This window comes from Scardinius erythrophthalmus (genome assembly GCF_964197995.2).
Source record: "Scardinius erythrophthalmus genome assembly, chromosome: 22".
Classification (NCBI taxonomy): domain Eukaryota; kingdom Metazoa; phylum Chordata; class Actinopteri; order Cypriniformes; family Leuciscidae; genus Scardinius; species Scardinius erythrophthalmus.
Window position 1 is genome coordinate 25,987,092 of NC_138242.1, and position 17,334 is coordinate 26,004,425.

A 17,334-nucleotide genomic window follows, 5' to 3' on the forward strand; every position below is an offset into this window, starting at 1 on the left:
ATAAAAATGCACTGAACTTAAGCAAGGCAGTGGACAGTGCTTCATTTTTAAAAGATACTTCTGTAAAGAACTGGCCTGCAGTATTAAACATTCAGTTCTCTTTAGAAAAGACTAATCAAACCACCTAAAAAAACTCATTTAAAAAAAACTCAACTCGCTCATTTAACAGAGGAAGGTAGCATCATGCATTCTGAACCAGCTCCATAGGCAGATGTGTGTGCTGTAAAGAATGTAATCTTTAGAGGTCTGAAGAATGATGCGATTACTGGTCTTTATCAGGCTTGTAGATGGACAGGGTTCTGGCTGAGGGGTCGGTGGCCTTGATCCAGCGGGGCATCCAGTAATGTGGCGTCCAGTCGCTGCGGCCGGGGTACTTCTTCTCAAAGACCTGCCTTATGTAGAAGCCTTCTTTGGTTTTGGGGGGGTTGAAAGGGAACAGCTTATCAGCCTTCTCCAACTGAGAGTCGTTCACCTGAAGGAGAAAAGATAGATTAAAGGATACACACCGTGTACTGTCCATGACATCATAGTCTGTGTGTGCATGTGTAGTACCTCAGACTCGATGTGCTCCTGCAGGCTTGCATACCAGGATTTCTTCAAGGATGTCATACCATCACTGAAGGCCTCTTTCCTTCTCCAGAGAATCTCATCTGGGATAAGATTCATCCCTTTAAACGATTCCCTCAGGAGATGCTTCTCCACACCATTCTGCTCCAATCAAACAAGTTATTCAGTCGGATTACAAAAAACACTAATATGATATTTGAAAAGCAAAAGCAATACCAATAAATTAAGCATCACTATCATTATTGCTCATATTTGGGGTTTTGGTTTTTATATTACACTTCAGACTAGGCACCGTAACTGATGTGGGAACAGACACATTTTAGACTGACATGAGGAAGGATAAATCACTGAATTGTGAGGCGTCAGGACTCACCTTCGGTGCTCTCATCTCTGCAGGCAGAGAGAGGTAGTATGCGGTGAATCTGTGGTCTAGGAAAGGCACTCTCAGCTCCAGTCTAGTGGAAAAGGTTTGACGTCACAAACAGTGGAAATCAAGTTACAGTGGGAAGGGAAGAGAAGGAAGGGGTATTTTGTCTTACCCGTGTGCAGCCGTGGTTCTGTCCGCTCTCAGCACATCAAACAGATAAAGCTCTTTCAGCAGACGTACACTCTCCTCAGCGCCCGCTTTAGGGGTCGGCGCCTAATTCAAAATCACAAATTCAGCAGAATCCAAGTCTGAAGATACAGCTAACAATGCATGACAATGTCTCACATAGTGACCATAGTGAAGTCCCTCTTAACATGTCTGAATGTCATTGAATTACATTATAAAACTACAAAAATGTTACTACACCCTACATCTCAGAACCCGTTTTATTTGAGCATTTTTAAGTGCAGCGTTTTTTTATATATATATATTTGGAGTTGACACGTACCTTATGATCATAAATGACATGTACCTTATGAAAGTAGATGTATCCTTGTGTCAGCTCATCAGAACCTTCACCTGAGAAAATCACAACGCTGTCTGTCTTCTCATGGATGTACTTTGATATCAGATACATCCCTGCATAGAAAAAACAAAAACATCACTGAATACAAATCTTTTTCTGAAAAGCACTGTTGCCACCTAGTGGCTATAAGCTGAGCTAGGAAATTCATATTGCTGAAGCAAATGATGCAAAAAATATAAATATATTTTTGGTCATACAGATAATACATTATTCAAAAGAGTAATACCAGAGAATGTCTAATAAGAGGAGAACTTCCACTCTCAGTAAACTTCCGGCTTCTGAACTGGTTGCAGTTCCACTCTGGTTCCATATGAGGGCGCTCACAGGACGAGTGCAGAATGAATGGAGGTCTATGGCGCTATACCCCTCAAAATCCACTTTTCTCAGGATATAATTTTTTGTCTAGTAATTTGAATGTTGTATTCAAAAGGAGATGCAAAGACATTACACATTGCTGGGTGTTAGATTTTTTAGAGTCACTTATTTGCTTTAAAAAATCTTTTAAAATGTCAATGACGTCACACACATCGTACGACCAGAGATACTACTTTACGGCAATCCTTCAGTCACTTTGGTGCTTTCGTCGCTCTGCACTTTCTTTTCTCTCGAGGCATCGACAACACAGCTGACACAGGCAAATACACGTGCTAGAAGAGTTTTTGTTTTGTTGTTTTAAAAGACCACACCGAAAATACACACACACACACACACACAATGCCATCAAGCGGTATCTCTGGTCGTAATCAGTCCATTAGCAGAATGCTAGCGTGTTATGGGCAACAACAACTCAACCTGTAAGAAATCGAAAGGACATGAGTACTCGTTCATTCAACTTTCGACCTATAACCCATGTTGAACTTGCAAAACCTACAATCAAATCTGAGATTTCTCAACAGCAATCGGGTGAAAGAGAAAACTTAGCCGTCTAGCTCCATAGACTCCCATTCATTTTGCACTCATGGGCGATTGCCCCCAGTGGAACTCTGGTGGAACTACAACCAAAATTCGGTACAATAGGACTTAATAGGGAGTGGCCAGGCTCTCCGTAGATGGGCTCTGGTAATACATCATTTGAAATTGTAATTGTGTGCACTCGAAAATAACAATAAAACGTCAAACTTTTGTAAAATAATGAAAACAAACAGGATTTTCTTTCTGCCATCTCAGTCTCAGCATGTCGAAATAAACCGAAACTCAGTGTATACTTACCTTACAGACATGAGAAATGCATCTACAGAAATCTTGAAATGTCTACTTTTAAATGAACCATTTCAAATGGAAAGAAAATATTCGCAGATTATGTAATCTATATGAAAAATGCATATAGACAACCACTAGCCTACTGAGAAGAGTCAGCATCGTTGACTTAAATCTCTGCATCCAAAAACACAATTGTTTCAATAAATTATTAAAATGTTCAGACAGTCTCCTTGCTGTTTTTTATAACTCATTCTTAATCGTTGTGCTACGGCAAGCACGAGTGTGTGTGCACAATTATTGATTACACTATTATATATAGGCAATTAAAGGATCATTATTGATTTATACCATATAAATCATCATTACAGTTTAATTCATGTAACTTCTGGCATTCTAGCGGATAATAAACAAAACTGCATCTTGTGGAAGAACATAGTCAGAGCGACTTCTCTCCGTTTATGTCTATGATGAGTCACACAGATACTGGGCTACAATAGTCCAAATATAAACATTTATATATATATATATATATATATATATATATATATATATATAATATATATCATACAAATCATTATTCGCGAGTAGCCCTAGTTCCTACTACTCCTATAATTAGTGTGAGCTCCTGTACTCACCAACAGAGGCACGCACAGTGGTGATGTCAAAACTCTCCAAGTGAAAGATGACTTCGTCCACCGCGCGGATACCCTCCTCAGGCGTGAAGTTCACCTCATGGTGTTCGCTGCCAATGTAGGCTGCCACCTGCCACACAACACCAGTTAAAACCAACATGATCTGCTACTAAATACTCAAAACCACATATGGCATGTGATTCAACTGATATTTAAACTGGATATTTAAACTTTCCATAGAGAGTGCAACACATGTTCAGGCTATAGAAGCATAAAGTGCATATGATATGCTGAATGTACAGTCTCATTTACCTTGCGGGCAGCAAGAAGATCTGGGCTGTCATCTGCACCAATGGCAAACGTCTGAATGGGATACTGAAGCTCTTCTTCTTTGGCCAGTTTCACGAGTGTTGCGGCTACCAGACTGGAATCGAGACCACCTGGAAATAAACCATCATGGATAGGGTGAATGTAATAAAAAAGTCAGAGTAACAAACCCACTTAAAGCAAATAACAGAAAGAGCAGCACAGGCACCTGAGAGGAGGCAGCCGATTCTTCTGTGAGCCATCAAGCGTTTCTTTACAGCATTTTCAAACAGGATCCTAATGTTTCTCTTGACCGTCTCCAATTCAAAGCCTGATGACAAGGGAGAGAATCATTTCTCTATAGTTTTGATTGATGGTACAGTAAATGGTGGTGTAAGCAGATGTATATTACTGGGAGGTTCTAGAAGTAACTCTTACATTCATCTGTTCCATAGATATTTAACTCTATTAAACTGGTTGTGTTGGCGCCGTCACAAACCAAGCTGTATTCACGTTACCGTAACTCTTCAACTGTTAGCACCATCAAAATCATTCAAATTGCTCCTGACAGTAGACAACATGTGCTTTTAGGCAACATATGGCTCATTACAGTCATTTCCATCAGCAAATTACAGCAGCTCTCTGGGAAAGCGAGAAGGAAGGATTTGAATGGAGAGACAGGTTAGGGAGTTTTGAATTGCAGAAGAAAATAAAAGAAACGAACAAAAACATGGCAAAGGACGAGTATACAGAACAAGAGGCGATTGGGATGATTTTTTATGATACTTGGAAAGAGGGTCACACAAAAACTCAGTTTCAGTGTCACACAAAGCTATCAAATGGCTTCAGAATATGTGAAATAGAAATGCACAAGTAATCTGGACTACTTTTACGTCACTATATGACATCTACCTGTGCCAAGGCCCTGAAGGTTGTTATAGGAGGCATGTTTAGGTTCATCTGTGCAGCAGTGGAAGCGCTCCATCTGAACAGACTTGACTTTTCCATTGGGCTTCAAGTCAAACTCCTCAAAGTGTCCTGGGGGGAAGGGGGTGATCTCTGCAGGGGTGGACATGGAGTGTGTGATCTCTGTCAAACCTGTTTGGATTAAATCACAGTGAAAATGTGATGTTGTTAAAATTAAATTCTGGAATGAAGGTGTGCTCAAGGTATTGCATCAGGAGATAGGGCTGCACGATTTTAAATGAAAATGTGAATAAATAAATAAAATAAAATAATAATAATAATGATAATAATAAGTAAACCATGAATATTTTATTTTGGCAGAAAACCTCAGGGAGCCTTCTCTTTTGGATTAGAAGCACTTCTCATCACAAGTTTGGGAAGATGGTTGCCACATGTTGCGTTCCTAAATGCAACCCAAACTCAGAGCAGATGTAAAGATGAGTTTGAGTGGAGCAGCATTTACTGTGAACCAAGCCACTCTGAGACACTGAAAACACCAGATGATGAGCTTGAGGTACGTAAAAGAACAGTGAAACTGTCACATGTCTGTCCTGTCTTGTGCTGCACATGGGTGTTTTGTTATTTTGGGCCATGTGCTCATGTCATTGTCTGATCCCTCCCACTTGTTATCTGATTATTGTTTGAGTTCTCCCACCTGTTCCCTCTTGATTAGTTCCCTTTATAAATCCCCTCTTGTTTGCAGTCTGTGTCGGTTCATTGTCTTTTGTTTCCTGTTCCCGTGATCTTCCAGAAGTGTTCTTGTTCTGTTATTATTGTTGTACTTCTTAGTTCTGTTTTCCCCATCGTGGGTTTTGTTTTGTGTTTTTGTTAATAAATACTTATTTTTCTCCAGCGTTTGAGTCCTCACACCTTTTGTTCTTAGTCTGCCGTGACAGAATGAACCGACCCACTAGGAGGACTCAGCGGAGAAGAGAGGCGCAACCAGTCTCCTGTCCGCAATGGGAGCGGATTCTCCAGTTTCAGGAGTTAGTCTCCCTCCGTCAGCAGGGGATGGAGGTGAGGGAGTTCGGGCAGAGGTTCCGTCGCGCTGATGAAGGGCTGAACCTGGGCGAGGAGGCTTGCAGGGATCTCTTTAATTATGCGCTGGATGAACCGATGGACTGGCTGATCTGTAGAGCTTTTGATCACGTCAGTTTTGAGGCGATGGTGGAGGGTTTCATTCGCCATCAGGAGAGGATTGCCAGGGGAATGGTCTCTGTTGCTGTTCCGGTGATCCCAGTTCCGGTGGACCCAGTTCCGGTGGTCCCAGTTCCAGTGGTTCCGAAACGGAGGAAGAGAAGGAAGAACCCCTCCGTGGCTATTCCGGTGGACCCAGTTCCGGTGGTCCCAGTTCCAGTGGTCCCAGTTCCGGTGGTCCCAGTTCCGGTGGTCCTGAGTCCGATGGCTCATAACACGAAGACCATCCCGGAGGTTACTACCGCCCCTGACGCACTGCCCAGGCGTCTTGCTCTGCCCGCGCCAACCAGGTTTCCTGCTCTGCCGGCCCCGCCCGAGCGACTCGCACTGCCTGCGCCACCCCAGCGATCCATCACTTCTTCTGATCCAGAGACTGTTCACGTCACGCCTGCCAAGCCTGGGTCTTCGGACAAGATGGCCCGCCGCCGAGAGTGTTCACGCCATGTTTGCCGAGCCTGTGTCTTCGGACAAGATGGCCGCCGCTGAGCCTGTTCACGTCACGCCTGCCGAGCCTGTGTCTTTGGACAAGATGGCCACCGCCGAGCCTGTTCACGTCACGCCTGCCGAGCCTGTGTCTTCGGACAAGATGGCCGCCGCCGAGCCTGTTCACGTCACGCCTGCCGAGCCTGTGTCCCCTGACAAGATGGCCGCCGTCGAGCCTGTGTCTGTTCCTGAGCCTGAGCCGGTGGTGCCAGTTCCAGTGCCTGAGCCGGTGGTGCCAGTTCCGGTGGTGCCAGTTCCAGTGCCTGAGCCGTTGGTGCCAGTTCCAGTGCCTGAGCCGTTGGTGCCAGTTCCAGTGCCTGAGCCGGTGGTGCCAGTTCCAGTGCCTGAGCCGGTGGTGCCAGTTCCGGTGGTGCCAGTTCCAGTGCCTGAGCCGTTGGTGCCAGTTCCAGTGCCTGAGCCGTTGGTGCCAGTTCCAGTGCCTGAGCCGGTGGTGCCAGTTCCAGTGCCTGAGCCGGTGGTGCCAGTGTCTGTTCCTGAGCCGGTGGTGCCAGTTCCAGTGCCTGAGCCGGTGGTGCCAGTGTCTGTTCCTGAGCCGGTGGTGCCAGTGTCTGTTCCTGAGCCGGTGGTGCCAGTTCCAGTGCCTGAGCCGGTGGTGCCAGTGTCTGTTCCTGAGCCGGAGCCCGTGTCTGTTCCTGAGCCGGAGCCCGTGTCTGTTCCTGAGCCGGAGCCCGTGTCTGTTCCTGAGCCGGAGCCCGTGTCTGTTCCTGAGCCGGAGCCCGTGTCTGTTCCTGAGCCGGAGCCCGTGTCTGTTCCTGAGCCGGAGCCCGTGTCTGTTCCTGAGCCGGAGCCCGTGTCTGTTCCTGAGCCGGAGCCCGTGTCTGTTCCTGAGCCGGAGCCCGTGTCTGTTCCTGAGCCGGAGCCCGTGTCTGTTCCTGAGCCGGAGCCCGTGTCTGTTCCTGAGCCGGAGCCCGTGTCTGTTCCTGAGCCGGAGCCCGTGTCTGTTCCTGAGCCGGAGCCGGTGCCGGTGGTGTCTGTTCCAGAGCCTGAGCCGGTGCCGGTGGTGTCTGTTCCAGAGCCTGAGCCGGTGCCGGTGGTGTCTGTTCCTGAGCCGGTGGTGTCTGTTCCTGAGCCGGTGGTGTCTGTTCCTGAGCCGGTGGTGTCTGTTCCTGAGCCGGTGGTGTCTGTTCCTGAGCCGGTGGTGTCTGTTCCTGAGCCGGTGGTGTCTGTTCCTGAGCCGGTGGTGCCTGAGCCGGTGGTGCCTGAGCCGGTGGTGCCTGAGCCGGTGGTGTCTGAGCCGGTGGTGTCTGAGCCGGTGGTGTCTGAGCCGGTGGTGTCTGAGCCGGTGGTGTCTGAGCCGGTGGTGTCTGAGCCGGTGGTGTCTGAGCCGGTGGTGTCTGAGCCGGTGGTGTCTGAGCCGGTGGTGTCTGTTCCTGAGCCGGTGGTGTCTGAGCCGGTGGTGTCTGTTCCTGAACTGGTGTTGACTGTTCCTGAGCCGGTGGTGTCTGTTCCCGAGCCGGTGGTGTCTGTTCCCGAGCTGGTGGGGTCTGTTCCAGTTCCTGAGCCGTTGGTGTCGGTTCCAGTTCCTGAGCCGGTGTCTGTTCCAGTGCCGTGGCCGCCTGAGGGGTCGTCTCCGCCGTGGCCGCCCGAGGGAAAGTCTCCACCCTGGTCTGTCCCTCCCGTCCCGCCCTGGTCTGTCCCTCCCGTCCCGCCCTGGTCTGTCCCTCCCTGGTCTGTCCCTCCCGTCCCGCCCTGGTCTGTCCCTCCCGTCCCGCCCTGGTCTGTCCCTCCCGTCCCGCCCTGGTCTGTCCCTCCCGTCCCGCCCTGGTCTCTCCCTCCCGTCCCGCCCTGGTCTCTCCCTCCCGTCCCGCCCTGGTCTCTCCCTCCCGTCCCGCCCTGGTCTGTCCCGCGGTCTGTCCCTCCCGTCCCGCCCTGGTCTGATGGAGCGTCTGGTAGCCGCTCCGTAGGGAGGGGGTAATGTCACATGTCTGTCCTGTCTTGTGCTGCACATGGGTGTTTTGTTATTTTGGGCCATGTGCTCATGTCATTGTCTGATCCCTCCCACTTGTTATCTGATTATTGTTTGAGTTCTCCCACCTGTTCCCTCTTGATTAGTTCCCTTTATAAATCCCCTCTTGTTTGCAGTCTGTGTCGGTTCATTGTCTTTTGTTTCCTGTTCCCGTGATCTTCCAGAAGTGTTCTTGTTCTGTTATTATTGTTGTACTTCTTAGTTCTGTTTTCCCCATCGTGGGTTTTGTTTTGTGTTTTTGTTAATAAATACTTATTTTTCTCCAGCGTTTTGAGTCCTCACACCTTTTGTTCTTAGTCTGCCGTGACAGAAACGTGCAGCACAAACATTAGGGCTGCTCTCGACTAAATGTTTTTCTGATTGACCTGTAGTCGTTCATTTTAAGCAATTAAAAAAAAAAACTTTCCTCCATTTCTTGGGATCAAATAGACGGAGGAGCCTTTGCTTGCTGATGTTCTGGTCTATAACTCCTCCTCAAACTTCCCGCTGCCCAGTATCCTGCTCTTCTATTGGCTGTAGGTCATTGCCAATGTAATTTCCAGTCAGAACACATTCACACAGCAGGATTTTGAATTGCAAACAGGTCCAAATATTTAGCATGCCAAATATCTCACAGGCGTCAGTGATGCGTCTGCGATTCTCTCAGATCACCTCTCTGATAATGCACACTGCGTGATTGTCACTCGCATGAACAAGTAACAATTTGCCTCCGATTTCAGCTATTTGTTGCCGATTTTGCAAAATATGTCAGTGAGTGAAAATCTGGGATAAAATCGTGCAGTGTGAACTCAGCATTAGTGGGATTTGATTTAGTTTCAATTATTCGTGCAGCCCTACCAGAGAAGGTGCTTTACATTATTCATTATACCTTTGGCCTCAGAACAGACTGCTAGAAAGCCATCGTCGGTAAGCAGTCTGAACAGTGGTCTCACACCGTACGTGTCCCTGCCTAAGAAAACCTTTTTGTTAGCAGTGTCCAACAGGATGAATGCGAACACTCCATCAAGCAGAGTTGGCATCTTCTCGATTCCAAAGCGATCGTACAGGTGCAGAAGGATCTCTCCATCCACTTTGGTCAGATAATCAAACTCAAAATGCTCCTTCAGCTACAAGGAAAAAGACAGATCATTAGATGCTTGTTAATCCATGAAAGAATTGGAGAGATGATGTGGAGAGTCATACTGGCACAATAAATGTGGCAGATGCCACGGTTGCGCACTAGGGTTGTACCGATATACTATGGTGTTATGAACGTGTACAATCATGCAATCTTGCACATCAAAGGTATTTGAAAAAAAGAACAAATCCAGATGGAGCGTCCCACCAGCGTGTACGCAACTTCTTTCCACTTGACTGCTCACTCTATAACTCTCGACTTGCTCCACCCACACATATATAGTAGAGAAAATGATAGAGACAGAGGCTGTTATCGCTAATCTCTATCCCCCACCAAAAAAAATATGGGAACACTTTAGATATCGAAGAAATAAATGCATTGTTGTCCTTGAAGATATTTCATTGTTGTCCTTGTATGTACTTCTAATAATAATAATCATTTATAGTCATCGGCACGGTGCCCTGAAGGAGTCTGAGAAGTTTCGGATATTTACATGCTTATAACTTTGGTTGTGGTTGACTTATTTTCACGAGCATCCTCTCCTAGGATTCCTGAATCCTTGCCGAGTCCAGCGATACCAAACATGAAGGGTTTTGCTTTGTGTTTTTTTTAACACTTGTAATTCAGTGTTAAAACAGCTTTTGCGAATAAATTTGAAACCCTCAGTCCGACTGAGACGAAACCATGGTAGGAAATTTGGAAACATAGCAAGTTGAAAAATGTGCTTATAAGTGTAAAAAAAAAAAAAAAAAAAAAAATATATATATATATATATATATATATATATATATATATATAATAATTATTATTATTATTATATTGTTTAACACTGTATACTGTGAAACTCTCTGAAACTTATCATACTGTGAAAATCTTACAACACAATTGCACACACACAAGCACGTGCGTGCACACACACAGAAGACTGTGTCTCAGACTGGCCATGAGGGGTCCGTAGAATAATAGAGGCACTTCATCTTATAACTTTGCAATGCTTCGATGAAAAAAGAAAAAGAAAGGAGGAAAAAAAAGAATTTGTTTCTAGTCCTTAAGGTTCTAAAGTTATGATTCAAAACACAAATTGCCTTATAGCACCACCTACTGTAGAACAGGTGTGTCTGTGTGCCTGAGCGTTACACAAATTTGGGTTCATCCTGCCAATTATGGGGGTCTCTATGATTTATTTTCTCTGAAACCCATACACTTTTAAGGCAGAAAAAGGAGGAGGGGGAGAAGGAGGAAGAGGAAGAAGAAAGAGAAAATCAGTACAAAGTAAAAAATAACTTTTGTTAGTGGAAGAAATGTTTTTAATGACAATCATAATATATATTATATAATATATATAATAATATAATTTGAAATTGTGCTTTTTTTTGTGAAATAAGGTGAAAGTGAAGTAGGCCAACTTACCCTGATGTGGTTGTAGATCTCACCGTTGTAACACAACCAGAGGTAGGGAAACTTCTTGACACGCAGAGGCTGCATGCCATACAGCTGGTCCACAATAGCAAGGTGGTGAAACCCAAAGCAGCAGTTGGTGAATCCATTGACATTCTCAAAGCGGAAAGCATCTGGACCACGATGGGCGATCTTCATGGCATTGGTGCACTGAGCAGCGAGGCACTCATCACTACCAAACAAGGCCCATATACCACACATTCTGATGGGAAAAAATTGCATTAAAACTAGAAGGAAGTCAAATTAGTAATGCTATCTGAACATTTTAACACAAGAATTCAAAACTGTTGAATACACAAACACACAAAATTACCATTGAAACGGTACACAAAAATTCGTCAAAGAGATGTTCACACTCTGATGTAAACAACCCCAACAAAAAAGTAGACAAGACTCAGCTCTATATTTCTTCAAAACCTAACGAAACTTATCAATTCACAAAATTAACGGAATGCATAGCGGATATAAAAAATTGGATGACTCGTAATTTCCTACTTCTAAATTCTGAAAAAACAGAGTTTCTAATTATTGGACAAAAAACTTCCTCACGTAATAACCTAGAATACTGTCTAACACTTGATGGCTGCTCTGTTAAGTCTTCGTCGTCGGTTAGGAACCTGGGTGTGCTCTTTGATACCAATCTTTCATTTGAAAGTCACGTGTCTAGTATCTGTAAAACTGCATTTTTCCATCTTAAAAATATATCTAAATTTCGCCATATGCTCTCATTGACAAATGTGGAACAATTAGTTCATGCGTTCATGACCTCAAGGCTAGATTATTGTAATGCTCTACTGGGTGGTTGCCCTGCACGCTTAATAAACAAACTACAGCTGGTCCAAAACGCAGCAGCTCGAGTTCTTACTAGAACCAGGAAGTATGACCATATTAGCCCGGTTCTGTCAAAACTGCATTGGCTCCCTATTAATCATCGCATAAATTTTAAAATATTGCTGATCACTTACAAAGCACTAAATGGTTTAGCTCCGCAGTACTTGAGCGAGCTCTTAACGCATTATAGTCCGTCACGTCTATTGCGATCTCAAAATTCCGGCCAGTTACTAATACCTAGAATATCAAAATCGACTGCTGGCGGTAGATCCTTTTCCTATTTAGCACCAAAACTCTGAAACAGTCTTCCTACCATTGTCCGGGAAGCAGACACACTCTGTCAGTTCAAAAGACACATCTCTTTGACCTAGCTTTCACATAATACATAATACATTATAGACTTCTATAATTTAATGTTAGGCTGCATATATTAGGTCAGCCGGAACCTGGAACACTTCCCAAAAATCCTGATGTACTCGTTACATCATGAGAAGAATGGCATCTACGCTAATTTTAGTGTCTGTGTTTATCCCAAGGTTTTCCTGCAGCCTACCGGATCCAGGCCGTATCCAGATCTGACGAAGGACCTTCGCCTGGACCGATGACAACGCAGTGGTGAAGTGCCAACTAGTCTCTCCCTATGGAGGATCCCTCTACCACTATACAGATAAGGCGTTGTCGGGAAAATTCGTTTCGTGTTCCTACCCCAAAGCAACAAAATAAAATAAAATTCTTTATCAAAATTTATAAGGAAAAACAAGTACTTTGTTTAGGCTTGGCTTGTAGGGAATTCCTAACCTGCGTATATTCAAACGCACATAACTATAGAACCAATTCTAAATGCGCATGTGAACGCCATCAGCGTTTCTCACAGGTTCGCGTTTAAAGTCTGTGTAAAGGGAATGGTGTCGTCTTAGCGGCTACATTGCTTGATCGTTGCGACGGAAGCAAATCAATCAAAACTAACTTTAGATGGAAATAACTTAACTCTGCTGTAAAGCCGAAACAATCTCTGTTACCTTAAATTATACGCTTATCTCTGTAAAGCTGCTTTGAGACAATCTACATTGTTAAAAGCACTATATAAATGAAGATGACTTGACTTGACAAGACAGACTGAATTAAAATGCAAATTCAGAAGGTGGCACTTATGGAACAGCAGTAATACAGTGGTTTCAACAGAAACACAAAGGACAAAAGAGGTTGCACTATTTACTGTTTCTGACAGTGTTATGACAGAAAAGAAAGGAATTACAATCTTTTTTTTAGTTTGTATTTAGTTTTACGTTTTCTGTTATATTTGATACATCATGCTTTATGGCTCATATAGTATGATACAGTGAGAATATGAGGCTCACATGCAATTTTATCCAGAGCTTTATTCTCCTGAGAAGTTTTGTGATTTTTTTTCTTCTTTTTTTTCTTGTCATAACATTGTTTGGAGCACAAGAGCCAATGAGAAAAAAGCATTTGGAAATAATATTATTGTTACGCTATGTCCACTGTAGTGATCATCAGGACTCAGTTGTTCAAAAAATAAAAAGACATGAAAAGATATTTATAGGCAAAACCATTGAATTTTTCTTTTTCATTCACCAATCAATTAGTAGGTTTCAGTATTTTCTTTAACCAAACATTGTATACAGATCATTCTTAACTGTTATGAAAGATACAACAGAATGATTTGATATTTTACTTTGCGCAATATATGTGTAAAATGGCCTTAAATGGATAGTCCCATTCTATGCAATGTATCTAATTTGCATATTAATGTGTTAATAACGAAAAAAGAAGTTTAATAATGGGAGTAGTAAATCGTTTTCATTAGAATATAATATGTCATAAGAATATTGATATATAATATCTTTCCCTATTCACTTGACTGATTTACATGTTGTAAGTCCTGATATCCACAATGGACATTTGAAATAGATGTCCTGTTTCGTACCAATTTCCTAAGATATTGATTAAAATTTGTGCAAAATTTGATCATTCAGTCAGTGCCAGTCATATTTAAAGACCAAGGAGACAGAGTTGTCATGTTGAAACCTCTAAACATTTGGTATCTCTGAAAAACTTGAAACTGTGACACATAGCCTACGGTTTCAGAGAAATTCACTGAAACATAATGTCCACTATAGACAATATGCTATGACTGGGTCTCGGGAGGATATTACAGTGTTAAGAAGTGTTTGCAACTTATACTGGCTATAACAATAATACCTCTTCATTTGCCTTCTAATAACTCTCATAGCGTGGTGGTGGAAGTATGAAAAGAAGTCGGAATTGCGTGATTTAATCTCGCAGTACGGGCTTTTTTTCTGACAATTGCATCGTTTTCTCAGCCTTGCAATTCTGATATTATTTCTCGCAATTGAGTTTAGATCTGGCAATTGTGATAAAACTCGCAGTTGTGGAAACAATGCGTCTGAATTGTGAATTGTGTATAGGCTATTCTCAATTATCATTCATTTATTTAGGCCTATATAATTTATAATTCCGTGGCAGAAAAAAAAAAATCTTTTACAGGTATGACAGGAAAAGCTGTGGTTTAACATTACAAAAATGTACCAAGCTGGAGAATGGCAACATGTTATAATCACATTTTTAGCATATTAAGTGTAATCAATTCTTAATAAATCAATCAGTTAGATAAAACGTGTAGCTACCTGTAAATATGGTTGATTTGTTGTATCTCGGAAGTCTGTGAGAAGAACCAGCTCTTCTTCAGTGCAGTCCTGCTGATAAAAAATAAAACACCTGCTGCTACATTTCAGCATAGGTATATTTGACCTCAGTAAGTCAGTGCCGCCCAAGAACCAGGCGCTGCTGATTGGTCGATTTTGCAACATTGTCATGACGTAATTACTGAATAGTTTGGTTCCCAGCAGCATTAAGACTTGCTTCAACTTGCTTGCGATTGTCTTGATTTTGTTGTTGTTGTTGTTTTTTTGAGGATATTAAAATGGTGATCACTGCGTGCCGGATGACAAATCGAGGCACCCCTTGAACAGGTGTCTGTTAGGACCCCACTGGCTCAAATTACCTTTAATAGGTATAGTCCAGTTGGGTAGTGCACATATTAAATAAATATAAAAGCACCAAATTTTAAATGAAGCTTCTTTAGGACCTCCTAAATGATTGCAGCCTGGAAGCCCAGCTGAAATATTGACATTTAGTGTCAAATCACTTAAAAAACAATATTCATGGAAAAAAAAAAATTTCTCTCTCAAGTAAAACTTTTAGGTTAATGGCCTTTTAAGACCACTGAATAAGCTTCCTTTTGTTAATTTGTGCTCAGACCAGTAGATCTTCCAAATTATAAGTGTAAAACAGAGTGCCAAGACAAAAAAAAAAAAAATCAAAAAGCCCTGTATATAGGCGGAATTATTAAAAAAGGCAGCAAAAATGCTTAAATGTTAAGAGATCTTGGTTTTCTCTTTTATTTTTCAATTCAACTAGGTCATTCATATAGCTATCTACTGAGTTCATAGTTTGGTCATTAGTTTTATGTTAGGCTGCATCACATCACATTGAATCCTATTTGTGTGTGACAGTACATAGATGTACTTTAAGTTATTTTGGTTGCTTATTGTAGATGTGTTGCAGGTCAGAATTCGTTCATTCTTTTATGCTTAATGTCCAACTAAGGAATACACTTGGCGACCTCTTAGAGTGCTCTGGTTGGACGATGCTCTGGTTGGACAACAGCATTCACTGAAGCAGAAGTAGCATCTTCTGGAAAGGCTGACTCATTTCTGAAAGCAGCACACCTAACTTGCACCAAGTCAAGTCAAGTCATCTTCCTTGTAGATGATTATAGCTTACATCTACATCAGCTTACATCAGAAAATTAATATATTACATGAAATCTCACAGTAATTACACAGTAATACCATGGTCATTGAACCAGATTTTGGTTCTTTTGGCAGTGTGGGCAGGTGCAAATCCTGCTGGAAAATGAAGTCAGCATCTCCATAAAGCTTGTCTGCTGAAAGAAGCATGAAGTGCTCTGGAAATGTCCTGGTAGACGGCTGCGTTGAGTGGACAGGACAGTGGACCAACACCAGCCGATGACATGGCTCCCCAAACCAATACAGACTGTGGAAACTTCACACTGGACTTCAAGCATCTTGGATTGTGTGCCTCTCCATTCTTCCTCCAGACTCTGGGACCTTGGTTTCCAAATGAGATGCAAAATTTGCTCTCATCAGAAAAGAGGACTTTGGTCCACTGTGCTTTACAACACAGCCGTCTATACCAGGACATTTTCAGAGCACTTCATGCTTCATTTTCCAGCAGGATTTGCACCTGCCCACACTGCCAATTTGCCAAAAATAACCAAAACCTGGTTCAATGACCATGGTATCACTGTGTAATTACTGTGTGATTTCATGTAATATTCTAATTTTCTGGGATTTTGATTTTGTGGGTCTCATAAGATGTAAGCTATAATCATCAAAATTATAACAAATAAAGGCTTGAAATATCTCACTTTGCATGTAATGAGTCTATATAATATATTAGTTTCAACTGTTAAGTTGAATTCTTGAAATAAATCAACTTTTTGATGATATTCTAATTTTATGACCAGCACCTGTACAGCATGCCCTGGAGAAAGGAGCAAAAACTGTCCATGTGCGTACTGTGGACACTGATGTCATTGTGATTCTTGAAGGTCTATTCCATGATTTACTTGTGATTCAATCTTTGACTGACATCTGGGTGGCTTTTGGCATGGGCAAAAAGTACAGATGTAAAAGGGTAAGGACAAGTTTCAAGCACTGTTGATGTTCCATGCCTATTCAGGGTGTGATACAACATCTGCTTTCACTGGGAAGGGTAAGAAGTCAGTTTGGCGGGCCTGGCAAGCCTATGATAAAGTCACTGAAGTATTTGCTTCCCTTGCCAGAAATCCATTCCAAAAATTAGATGCTGCTTCATGGCAGTTCCAAAAGCTTGAGAGACTGACTGTCATCTTGAATGACAAGTCGAGTCCTTCAAGCTCCATTGTCCAGAAGAGGAAAGAACTCTTCTGCTATAGGAGTAGGAAATGGAGAAACTGCCACCCACCCAAGATACTCTACAGCAGCACATCAGACGAGCAGTTTATCAGACTGGAATCTGGACGACCAGCACACTCTCACAGCAAGGTATTCCTTCTCCAAGGGACTATGGATGGACCAAGGAATCAGGGAATCAAGGAATCAAATGCAACAGTAACGACTCATAATTATCAATTACAGGGTCAATAAAGATCATATTGCTAATACTTTAACATGTATTGAAGCTTAGTAAAACATAAATAAACATTCATTTGAATACTTTATCTTGTGCAGGAACTTGAACATCTCTGTGTTTATAAGCATATTTCATTGATAATGATAGAAAGTCCTCTTCAAATTCTTTCAGCAATCTTCCCAACTCTGGTCCAGAGATCATCCATCGTCTGAAAGCATTTGGGTTTTCTGTGAGACCAACTGCACCACCGCAACCTTTCACAATCTTATTCTATTGTTCATGAGCTTGGTCGAAAGGTATTGCAGACAGGGCCGGTTCTAGACATTAGGAGGCCCTAGGCAAAATTCATGTTGGAGGCCCCCCACCCCCAATAAAAAACACTTAACAAATATAATT

At 42.8% G+C, this 17,334-nt stretch overlaps 1 protein-coding gene across 1 annotated transcript; it reads right to left on the minus strand.

Annotated features, from left to right (window-relative positions):
• Positions 1-249: 249 nt before the first annotated feature.
• LOC308682619 (asparagine synthetase [glutamine-hydrolyzing]-like) lies at positions 250-11,067 on the minus strand (the record flags this gene model as incomplete). Its single annotated transcript, XM_081352452.1, has 11 exons — positions 250-472; positions 553-708; positions 941-1,022; positions 1,107-1,207; positions 1,467-1,573; positions 3,356-3,482; positions 3,665-3,792; positions 3,888-3,989; positions 4,571-4,756; positions 9,160-9,397; positions 10,819-11,067. The coding sequence occupies 11 exons, from the start codon at positions 11,065-11,067 to the stop codon at positions 263-265; spliced, it is 1,686 nt and encodes a 561-aa protein (XP_081208578.1). The 3' UTR covers positions 250-262.
• Positions 11,068-17,334: the final 6,267 nt, after the last annotated feature.